The sequence below is a fragment of the Orycteropus afer genome, unplaced genomic scaffold, assembly GCF_000298275.1.
Source record: "Orycteropus afer afer isolate SDZICR_OR568_19922 unplaced genomic scaffold, OryAfe1.0 scaffold00231, whole genome shotgun sequence".
Lineage (NCBI taxonomy): Eukaryota > Metazoa > Chordata > Mammalia > Tubulidentata > Orycteropodidae > Orycteropus > Orycteropus afer.
The window spans coordinates 4486936-4499101 of NW_006921818.1; the positions used below are offsets into that span (position 1 = coordinate 4486936).

General features: G+C 41.7%; 1 protein-coding gene across 1 annotated transcript in view; it reads left to right on the forward strand.

The window, feature by feature from the left end:
* Positions 1–12166, forward strand: part of TCF7L1 (transcription factor 7 like 1) — a 266734-nt gene that overhangs the window by 251703 nt on the left and 2865 nt on the right. The window contains exons 5-10 of the mRNA XM_007948884.1: positions 8319–8451; positions 9528–9630; positions 9934–10017; positions 10777–10920; positions 11712–11871; positions 11980–12087. Of these exons, the coding sequence (XP_007947075.1) occupies positions 8319–8451; positions 9528–9630; positions 9934–10017; positions 10777–10920; positions 11712–11871; positions 11980–12087 (732 nt within the window). The remainder of the gene's footprint in view (positions 1–8318; positions 8452–9527; positions 9631–9933; positions 10018–10776; positions 10921–11711; positions 11872–11979; positions 12088–12166) is intronic.

Below are 12166 nucleotides of genomic sequence, written 5' to 3' on the forward strand. Positions count from 1 at the left end.
TTCTCCCATGATTGTTCTCTCCAAGGAGTGTATCTACTTGAGGTAAATGTTTAACTCATATGCCTGTGTTTTGTTTGACTGGAAACCACAGATGTGGGTTCAATTCCAGACCTGAAGGGCAGCTAGGGGCCATAGTCTCAGTAGTTTCACCATTCTGGTGGTTTTTCACCACCATTCTGGTCGTTTTTGTCTACCTGAATGGGAGACAGCAGCCATGCTCATACAATGCAATTACACCTGCACCTCCTATAGCTCCACTTACTGAGTGAGAGCCACCACTTCCTTCTCTATCAACTGGCCCATGATAAATGACCACCACGAAGAGCCTGACTCACCCTTAACTGCTCTTCACATACAGTTAACAGAGGCCTAACTACAACAACATCACAATGTCTCAGAGACAACAGACCATCACTGTCCATATAAAGAAGCAAGATAAAGTGATAGAAACAAGGGAGTACGGTACAGACCCAGAACACATCCCTGAAGAAGAAGCAGTATTGCAACTCCCAGATAAGGAATTCAAAAGAATTATATTTAAGTACCTTCAAAGGACTGAGAGACTGATCAAGGAAAACACTGACAAAATTAAGGAAAATATGGACAAACCCCTAGAACAATTTCAGAAGAAAATTCAAGAACAAAAGGACAAAATAAATGAAAGAGTAGAAATGATACAAAATCTACAGATAGAAATCTAGAAGATTAATACTAAATTTTCAGAAATAGATAACATATTGAAAAGGCAAAGGAGTAGGATTGAATCAATCGAAGGCAGAGTTAATGAGATTGAAGATAAATACCTGAATACTTCCTTGGAAAGGGATCAATCAGAAAAAAGATCAAAACAAAATGAAGAAAGCCTAAGGTTCATGTGCGATACCATCAAAAGGAATAACTTACATGTAATCAGAATTCCAAAGCAGGAAGAGAAAAAGAAAACCACTGAGAAAATTGTCCAAGATTTGTTGGAAGAGAACTTCCCTGATATTATGAAAGATGAGAATATATCCATTCCGGAAGTCCAGTGAACCCCAAACAGGACAGACCCCAAAAGAACATCACCAAGACATATCATCATCAAACTGACCAAAACCAAAGACAAGGAAAGAATCTTGAAAGCAGCATGGGAAAAATGAAAAGTTACCTACAAACAACAACCAATAAGAATAAGCTCTAATTTTTCATCAGAAACGATGCAAGCAAGAAGTCAATGGGATGGTACATATAAAACCCTGAAAGGGAAAAATTTCCAACAAAGAATTATATACCCAGAAAAATTTTCCCTCAAATATGATGGTGAAATTAAGAGATTTCCTGATAAGCAGAAATTAATAGAATTTGTTAAAACTAGACCAACATTACAAGATATACTAAAGGGAGTCCTTTGGACAGAGAACAAATAATAGCAAACAACAACTAACCATTAATACACAAGATGACATAACCCAGAAACCAACATAGCTATGGAAGTATCCAAAGTAAATAAGCTTACAAGATTGTAAACAGGGCACCAGAGACATCAGTTGCCAAATGAGGACAACTACAGACCAAAAGGGAGTAAAGATAGTATAGTTACAGAACTTCTAAACAGTGAGGAAGTCAAGATAGTTGCAAGATAGAATGGACTGTTCTAAACTCAGGGAGAAAATTATAAATCACAGGTAAACCTCAAAGAAAAATGATAAATCTGCACATCACAATAAAATAAAAGATAGCACAAGCAAAAATATTTAGCAAATACTAAAACAATAGCAACAAAGGAAACAATAACACATTTCATGAACAAAATGAGCTCAGCACAGAAAATTATACAGAACAAAGAAACCAGGAACTTGAAACAAGAAAAAACACATAACAAATTGACAGCAACCAATTCAAATTTGTCAATAATTACACTGAATGTCAATGAATTAAATGCACCAGTCAAGAGATGGAGAGTGGCAGACTGGATAAGAAAACATAACCCATCAATATGCTGTCTATAACATAGACACCTTAAATGGAAAGACAAAAATAGACTAAAAATCATAGGTTGGAAAAAGATGTATCAAACAAATGGCAACCAAAAATGAGCAGGAGTGGCAATATTAATTTATGATCAAATTGACTTTAAGACAAAAACCACTATAACAGACAGGGAAGGTCATCCTATAATGATTAAAGGATCGATGGAACAAGAAGATATAACCATAATAAATATCTATGGACCCAATGAAAGAGCCCCAAAATACATAAATCAGACTTTAAAAGAATTGTAAAGTCAAATAGATAACTCCACAGTCATAGTAGGAGACTTTAATACATCACTTGCAGTGAAAGATAGAGCAACTGGAAAGAAACTCAACAAAGATGCCAAAGAGCTAAACAATACAATCCACCAACTTGACCTTATAGACATCTACACAGCACTTCAACCAACAACAGCACAATATATATTTGTTTTCCAGTGCAAATGGAACATTCTCCATGATTGACCATATGTTAGGCCACAAAGCAAGCCTTAATAAATTTAAAAATATCAAAATACAACAAAGTATCTTCTCAAATCACAATGCTATCAAATTACAAATCAACAATAGGAAGATGAATGGAAAAAGAGTAAACACATGGAAACTGAACAACATCCTCCTTAAGAATGACTAGGTAACAGAAGAAATAAAAAATGAAATTAAAAACTTTCTTGAATCAAATGAGATGAAACCACAACATACCAAAATCTTTGGGACACAGCAAAAGCAGTCATCAGAGGCCAATTTATAGCAATAACTGCACACATCAAAAAAGAAAAAAGAGCCAAAATCAACACTTTAAACCAGTATCTCCAACAATTAGAAAAAGAACAGCAAGAGAAGCCAATAGGCAACAGAAGAAAGGAAATCATAAGGATTCCAGCAGAAATCAATAAAACAGAAAATAGAAAGACAGTATAAAAAATCAACAAGACTAGAATTTTTTTTTTTTTTTTTTAAAGATCAGTAAAGTTGACATACCACTGGCAAATTTAACAAAAGAAAAAAGGGAGAGGATACAAATAACATGAATAAGAAATGAAATGGGTGACATCACAACAGAACCAACTGAAATAGAAAGGATAATATCAGGATACTATGAAGAACTGTACTCCAGCAAATTTGAAAATCTAGAAGAAATGGATAGATTTCTAGAAACACACTACTTACCTTAACTTAACACAGACTGAGGTGGAAAAGTTGAACAGACCCATAACAAAAGACGAAATTGAACAGGTCATAGAAGAATTACCCAACCAGAAATAAGTCCTGGCACAGATGGTTTCACTGGAGAATTCTACCAAGCATTCAGAGAAGAACTGACACCAATCCTAATTGAACTATTCCAAGACATAGAAAAGGATGGAATCATCCCTCATGAATATCGATGCAAAAATCTTCAACAAAATCCTAGCCAGTAGACTCCAACAGCATATTAAAAAAAAATAATTTATTATGACCAAGTGGGGTTCATAGAAGGTATGCAAGAATGGTTCAACATTAGAAAAACAATCAACGTCATCACCCACATAAATAAAACAAAGGAAAATAACCACATGATCATATCAGTTGATGCAGAAAAGGCACTTGATACAATCCAACACCCACTGCTGATCGAAACTCTCAGCAAAATAGGAATAGAAGGAACATTCCTCCACATAATAGAGGGTATCTATGCAAAAGCAACAGACTGAAACCGTTCCCATTTCAATCAGGAACCAGACAAGGATGCCCTCTTTCACCACTTCTGTTCAACATTGTATTGGAAGTCCTAGCCAGGGCAGTAAGGCAAGAAAGGGAAATCAAAGGCATCCCATTGGTAAGGAAGGAGTCAAACTATCCCTGTTTGCTGATAACATGATCCTATACCTAGAAAACCCAAGAGACTCAGTTAAAAATCTACTGGAACTAGTTGAGAGATTCAGCATCACAGCAGGATACAAGATCAACATCCAAAAATCAGTTGGATTCCTCTACACCAGCAAAGAAATTGCTGAAAATGAAGTAAGGGAACCAATACCATTTATAATAGCTAACAAAAAAATCAAAATACTTGGGAATAAATCTTACCAGGGACACAAAAGATCTGTACAAAGAAAACTATAAAAGACTACTTCAAGAAACCATAAGAGATAATTGGAAGAACATACCATACTCGTGGATAGGAATATCAAACGTTATGAAAATGTCAATCCTACCCAAAGCAATCTATATATTCAATGCAATCCCAATCCAGATCCCATCAACATTCTTTAAGGATAAAGAAAAACCAGTCACTAACTTTACATGGAAAAGAAAGAGACCTTGGATAAGGAAAGCACTATTGAAGAAGAAGAAGAAAGTAGATCTCATACTCAAAGATCTCAAAACCCGCCACAGTAGTCAAAACTGCCTGGTATCGGTACAATGACAGACACATAGACCAATGGAATAGAATTGAGAACCCAGAAATAGATCCATCGACCTATGGTCAACTGATCTTTGACAAAGGGCCAAAATCCATTAAGTGGGGAAGAGATTGTCTGTTTAACAAATGGTGCTGGCAGAACTAGATATCCACTTTCAGAACAATGAAACAAGATCTGTATCTCACATGACACACAAAAACGAACTCCAGATCGATCAAAGAAGTAAATGTGAAACCTAAAACTATAAAGTTCCTCAAGGAAAAACTAGGGGCAAATTTAGGGGCCCTAATCTACTTCCATAGTGATACCACCTTGGAAACCCAAGGAGGGGTTGCTATGAGTTGGGTCTGACTCAACAGCACATAACAACAACAACAATGTATGGCATAAATAGACTATCAAGCATAACCCAAAATGAACATACAGCAGAAGAGAAACTATATGAATGGGACCTTCTAAAAACTAAATATTTGTATGCTTCCAAAGACTTATCCAAGAGTCAAAAGAGAACCTTCAGATTGGGAGAAATATTCAGCAATGACATATCTTACAAGAGAATTTATAGAAAACTCCAACACCTAGACAACAAAAAGGCAAATAATCCAATTAAAAAATGGAGAGAAGTATGAACAGACACTTCACCAAAGAGGATATTCAGCTGGCCAACAAGCATATGAAGAAATGCTCACAATCATTAGCCATTAGAGACATGCAAATCAAAACAACAATGAGATACCATCTTGCCCCAGCTCTAGTAGCAAAGTTTCAATGAGACAGAAAATAACAAATGCTGGTGAAGATGTAGAGAGATTGGGACTCTCATACACTGCTGGTGGGACCATAAAATGATACAACCACTGTGGAAAGCAATATGGCGATTCCTTAAAAAGTTGGACCACTTGACCCAGCGATTCCATTACTAGGTATATATCCTAAAGAAGTGAGAGCCAGGACAAGAAAAGATACATGCACACCCATGTTCATCGCAGCACTATTTATAATAGCCAAAAGATGGAAACAACCAAGGTGCCCATCAAGAAAAGAATGGATAACCAAACTATGGTACATACACACAATGGCATACTATGCAACCCTAAAGAATAACGTAGAATTGGCAAAACACCACATAACGTGGAGGACATCATGTTGAGTGAATTAAGTCAATCACAGAAGGACAAATATTGTATTAGTTCATTATTGTAAAAAGTCACGGAATGTTTATGGAAGGAAATTTTCTTTGTTGGTTACCAGGGGTGGGAGGGGAGGGGAGGGAACACTGTTAGATAGGTAGAGACAAATATTGATTTGTGTGAAGAGAGAGGCAGTATACCAAATGTGAGTAATAATCACAGTGGCATTGAGGAAAAGGAAGACAGAGAGAGGTGCGTGGGAGGTGCAGACAGTAAAGATGAACCCTTTTGCACATGCAGTACTGTGTTGTCAGTGAAGGCAAACGTTGATATAGTGGCAGATAGATGGGCGGATATGCTGAACTGTATGTCTATGCAGGGGAGTGTGCCCAAGACCATGTGTAAGTATTCCCAGGTAGAATTGTCAGGTAGAGCTGACAAGGGGCAAGGTTGTAGTCACTTCTTGGCCACAGCCAACTACCCAGAGGGAGTGAGTAGTTGGACCTGTGGACTCAGGACCATAGTCACAGGGGACATCAAGCTCAATTGCCATAACATAACGACACAAAACATTGTTCCACATCCTACTTTGGCAAGTAGCACCTGGGATCTTAATAGCTTGCAAGCAGCCATCAAGATGCAATGATAGGTCTCTCTTCATCCAGAGCAAGGAAGGATGAAGAAAACCAAAGTCAAATGGAAACAATTAGTCCAAGCAATGGGTACACCATTCAGCCGTCAGCCTATATGACTATGAGACCAGAAGAACTGGATGTTGCCCGGCTACCACTGTCAACCACTCAGAGGGGATCTCTGAAGGAGATCCTGAATAGAGAGGGAGAACAATGTGGGAACACAGCTCAAAATCATTTAAAAAAAAAAAAAAGGACCAGATTTGCTGGTCTGATAGAGCCTGATGGAACCACTGAGACTATGGCCCCTAGCTGCCCTTCAGGTCTGGAATTGAACCCACTCCTGTGCCTTCCAGGCAAACAAAAGACAAGCATATGAGCTGAACATTTACAATAGGTAGATACACTCCTTGGAGAGATCAATCGTGGGAGAATAGAAAGGCTGTGTATGCACAGGGAGGGGTGGAGGGGCAGGAGTGCATGGGAGGAAGGGACACAGGGAAGAGGTAACTATGGGGAGGAAGTGGGAGGGGCACTATTGTATTGTGGTAAATTGTAATCAGTGCCATGAGACAAAGTATCTGTGAGCTGCTGTTTGGAAAGTGAATTTGTTCTGAAAATTTTCACCCACATCACAATATAAATTTTTTAGAAATACAGTTTACCAATTCTAGAATGCATTTTTTTCTCCCATTTTAACCTTTGAGATTAGGTTGTATCATTGGCATGCCAGTCTTTATTTTCTTAGCCATTATACAAAATAATGGTGTCCCTTAAATCCAATAGTGCTTTAAGTCAAGTGAAATGTGGTAATTAGGTCAGCAGAGTATTTGAAGTGCTACAGGGTGAAGTGTATTAAGAGTTCTTGGGTTGTGTCTCGGTAGGAATAATAATGGCTAATTTCCACAGTGTGAAGATAACTCATATCCCCATTTTCCTACTTCATCATCCTGATGCCAGCCTGTCATGTTGTACTTTCTCTGACCTTAACCACCCAGAGTCTCCACAATTTACCACTCTGTCCTTTTAGCCCCTGCTAAGTAGGCTAAGGGAGCTCTGGTGGCATAGTGCCTAAGGCATTTCATTGCTAACCAGAAGTTTGGTGGTTCAAACCCATCAGCTACTCCTCGGGAGGAAGATTGGGCAATCTTCTGTAGTGATACTGCTTCGAAATCCCAAGCAAGGGTCGCTATGAGTCAGATCCAACTTGCAGTGAGTTTGGTTTTGGTTTTGGAAGTAGGCAAACGGTAGCCTCTCTGCTATTTTTCATTACCCCCCAAGAGTTCAATAATTCACTCGAATGACTCATAGAACTCATAAAAACTATCACCTGTCCTTATGGTTATCCATTTATTATCAACACAAAGGAAACAAGAATGAAAATACATTGGACAACATCTGGGGGAGATCCTGGAATGGGACTTCTATTTTTCCTGGGGATTTGCCACTCCCTCTCCCTTTAATTGTTGTTCATGTCAGTCTAAGAGGTCCCAAAGTGAGCACTCCAAAGTCCTGTCTCTCTTAGTCATTGGAACACCAATGAATACACATAACTTCCTTAGTTCCTCCCACACACCTTCCTAAAGTTTACTTAGCCAGGTATGGGCCTTGCTTAGCCCCTACTTGCCCAGCTGATTTGGAAAATAAAAGTGTCTTGATTGCTCAGGTTATTTTTGGAAACCAGCTTAAAAGGACCAAACCAAGTTCTTTGTCCCACAGTTTGTGATGCCTGGACAAGATAACTGATCATGTGAGGTCTTATGATCACAATTCTCCCACTGCTCTGACCCCAGAGTCTCTCACCACAGACTTCAATGTGTTGGCCCTTTTTAAATTCACTGAGATTACACAGAGCACAGCATCTAATTAAGCAGCCTGTAGCAGTTGGCTCCACAGAGACTACCTGAAGTGAATTACTATGGGCTGTTCTAGGGAAGCTATGGTGGAGGCTAGGAGTCATCTCTTCAATGCTGTTGGTCCCTTCTGTGCTGTGGGACTGTTGCCTTCTCCCATAGGGCTGCTATGAGGATTGCATGGGAAGTTACATGGAAAATGCCTGTCACATATTAGACCCAGACAATAACAGCTGATTTTACTCTCCATCTTCTTGGCAACTTTCTCCTCTGTGTCTTTCAGTCTAATAAAGTTCCTGTTGTGCAGCATCCGCATCACATGCATCCGTTGACACCCCTCATCACCTACAGCAATGACCACTTCTCCCCTGGCTCCCCTCCCACCCACCTCTCACCAGAAATTGATCCAAAGACAGGTGAGTTGTGCACCATTCGGGCTACATCAGCCATGCGGTGCTCCTTCAGGTGGGCGGGCTTTCCTTTCCAGGGAATGTAGCAGCCCTCCAGTCAGGCCAACCCATGTTCAGATTATGTCCCCACCTATCGAGTGTTATGATCTTGCCCAATAACTAGCCCCTTCAGTTTCTTCATCTGTGCCTTTTCTATACCTTCATACATCATAGGATCATCATGAAGATTAAAGGAAATTAAATGAAAATACATGCAGAGCCCTTGACACATAATGCCTGGCTCCACAGGACTAAGAATTTGGTGTTGCTCTGTGACCATTGCTTTTGCTTTGGAACACCTTAACACTTTAACAGCGGACCAAGCTGGAAGAGAAAAATATCTCTTCTAATTTTCCATGGACTTTGAAGTTAGCATAGCTACAGGTGCTGCCTCCTGAATCAAGACCTTTACCCTAAACTGAACACTTTGTCATCAGTCTAGTCAGACTTCTAAGTGTGGCTATAAAGCAGTAAGGCTGACTTACCTTTTTTTTTTTTTTCTTTTTCTTTTTTCCCCCCCACTTTGCTTACCAGACCTATCTATCCCATGGTCTTTATAGAACTCCGAATGTTGCTATGGCTCAAAGCGTTTTTAGAGCCCTTCTGGAGAAATAAAGATTACTACAAATTATGGATAGTAAGGAGGCCAGCTGTTCAATAGAAGTCCAAAGCTTATTTCTCCATGAATTAGTCAGATTTGCAAGAGGGTTACTTACCAGACAATGGATCCGTCAGTCCCGGATTTCTGGTCCTTCTCTTAGGTAAAACTCACTCCTACATAACAGGCAGCTGGAAGTCACTCCTACCTACAGAGATGGGATCCTTATAGCTGAAGAGAAGATGCATTGTCCCACCTTCACTTAATATGTCCTTGACTGACTGGCCAAAGGCTTCCGGGAAGTGCTAGGGAGCAAGCATAATGAAAGAATAGGGCCTGCCAAGCTCCAGACCATCTGAGGTTGGGGGAACATCCAATTTCATGTTATTTCCAGGTGTTAAGGTAGGGCCAGAAAACAGTCTGACGCATCTCTCTTTGGAAGCAGGAATCCCCAGGCCCCCTCACCCATCTGAGCTGTCACCATATTACCCACTATCACCCGGAGCTGTCGGACAAATCCCCCATCCCCTCGGCTGGCTCGTCCCACAGTAAGGAAAATTGCAGCCTTTCTTACCCTTATCCTTCCTTATGCTCAGCTCTGCATTCTGTGCCTCCAGCTGCCCTCAGATCGCTGTAGACAGAGGCCCAGCCCTGGCCACAGAGCACTCTCAGAGGCAAAGCCTGGGTCTTAGACCTACCTGCTCGGCCCCTGGGCAGCCTTCTCCTGCTCTTCTTTCCTACTTCCTGACCCTTATCTCTTATCCTTTCTCCCAAACCTCTCCTTCCTTGTCCTGAACTTTCTTGTTTTCACTAGAATGCTGACCGGATTTCCTTACTCGTGGCCCTTACAGGCAAGGACAGCCCATGTACTCCCTGCCTCCTGGTGGCTTCCGGCACTCTTATCCTGCCCTCGCCATGAACGCTTCTATGTCCAGGTGAGTCCAGGACTGAGGCTGGGAGCACAGAGTGGCAGAGCAGGGCACAGTTGTCTCCCAGTGACTTCACCATTTCTGACCATCAAATAGTCTTTCTTTGGTCAGTTAACAAGGGGGCGGGAGCTCACTTTCTTCCTCACCCTCGTTGATGAAGGGTCTTGTCATGCCCATGCTCTGCTCCCAGGTTGGAATGGAGACCACAAACCACTGTTTTTCCATTTCTAAGAGAAGGGTTTCAAAACCCTGGCACTCAATCCTCCTTCCACATCCCCTCCATGGGCTGGACTTTGTGTCACAGAAATATTTTTAGTACTTCACACTGAAGCCGGAGAAGTGAGAGATTCTGTTCCCCCCTGAAATGTCAGGAAAAGAGACAGTGAAAGGGAATTTCGGTTTGAGGGTAAGGCTCTGCCTGACAATGGTACCTCCAGTGACAAAGAAAATGCAACCCACAACATAAGCCCTTCATTTCCCATTGTGTAGTATCCTGCTCTGACCCTCTACACTCTTGTGTTTTTCATTCTATCGGCTTCTAGCACCAAAGCACACTGCATATTTGTGGAAGAAGGAGACTTGTTAGGTATTTCCCCAGTTTGGTTCTATAGAGAACAATGAATGGCTTCCCATTTCTCATACTCTGTCATCACAGACGTATTTACATGCCTCTACTCTAAAGGCATGGAGCTACCTATGTCCTATGCCTGGTAATAAGCATTCAGCCTGAACCCCTCAGTTGTCATTCATTTCCACTTTGTACAGCCTGGTTTCCAGTCGGTTCTCCCCTCACATGGTGGCTCCGGCCCATCCTGGTCTGCCCACCTCAGGGATCCCCCACCCTGCCATTGTCTCCCCCATCGTCAAGCAGGAACCAGCGCCCCCCAGCCTGAGTCCAGCAGTGAGTGCGTAAGTAGCAGGCAGCCTGGAATGGGGATACAAGGGTTCAGTTCTGAACCAGGGGTAGGGATGGTATGGCCAGTCTCTGAGCAGCAGATGCCATTTTTCTCATTTAGCCTTCCTCAGCTGTATCTTCTCCCTTTGACTTTCTTCTCCCTTGAAATTGTTCCCTTTGACTATCTATTCCCATCCTTCCAGAGACATTGTGCACTTTTTTCACAGTAGGGAAAGTTTTAGAAACAGATTTTAGAGGCTGAAAGAGAATCTCACTTTTAGCTTCCATCCCCCTTGTAATACCCAAGAAAAGGTGAAGCCCAGAATGAAGAAAGTGTTTTCTCCAATCCACATGGCCTGGAGGCAGAGCTAAGACCAGCACTCAGGCCTGTATTTTGTCCACTGTGCCTGAAGGCAATAGGCAAGCCCAAGTCAGTATTTCATGGCCAAGGATATCCCTCCTATTTCTTCCAAGTGCCCCTACCCCAATTCCTGTCTGTCACTCCTTACTAGTGTGTAACTGCACAAGGAAGAGTTCATCTCTACTCTCACCACCTCCCGCTGCTCCTGTGTCAGGAAATTATTGGGTACATTTTCAAAAAATATGGCTTTAAGATAATTCAGAGGTTGGAGACTAGTTGTGAAGATGCTCAGGTGTGGCAAGCAGCCACAGGGAAAATTGAGTTGGCATCCAAGCAGCTCATCTCCCTACCCAGAAACAATCAGGCTGTTACCCTCAAGGAGAGGGGATTGGTGAGTTAGATGACAGCTGAGCCATGCTAACCTACAACCATGTGACTTCCTAGGAAATCACCAGTGACAGTGAAAAAGGAGGAAGAAAAGAAGCCCCATGTGAAGAAGCCTCTGAATGCCTTCATGTTATATATGAAGGAGATGAGGGCCAAGGTGGTGGCTGAGTGCACCCTGAAGGAAAGTGCAGCCATTAACCAAATCCTGGGAAGAAAGGTAAGACCTGCCCTTGTCCTCCAGCTTGTGAAGGACGACCCAGGCTGCAGGGAGTCAGGATCTGCTGGATTCATGGTTCCATGTTGTCTCTGACCCTCTCTCCCTCAGTGGCACAACCTGTCTCGAGAAGAACAGGCCAAGTACTATGAGCTGGCACGGAAGGAACGGCAGCTTCACTCCCAGCTCTACCCTACCTGGTCGGCCCGGGACAACTATGTAAGTGCCCATTCTGGGCAGAGGACATTCAGACCCCAAGAGCAGCATCTGCAAGAGGAAAGAGGAGAGAAGGAAATTG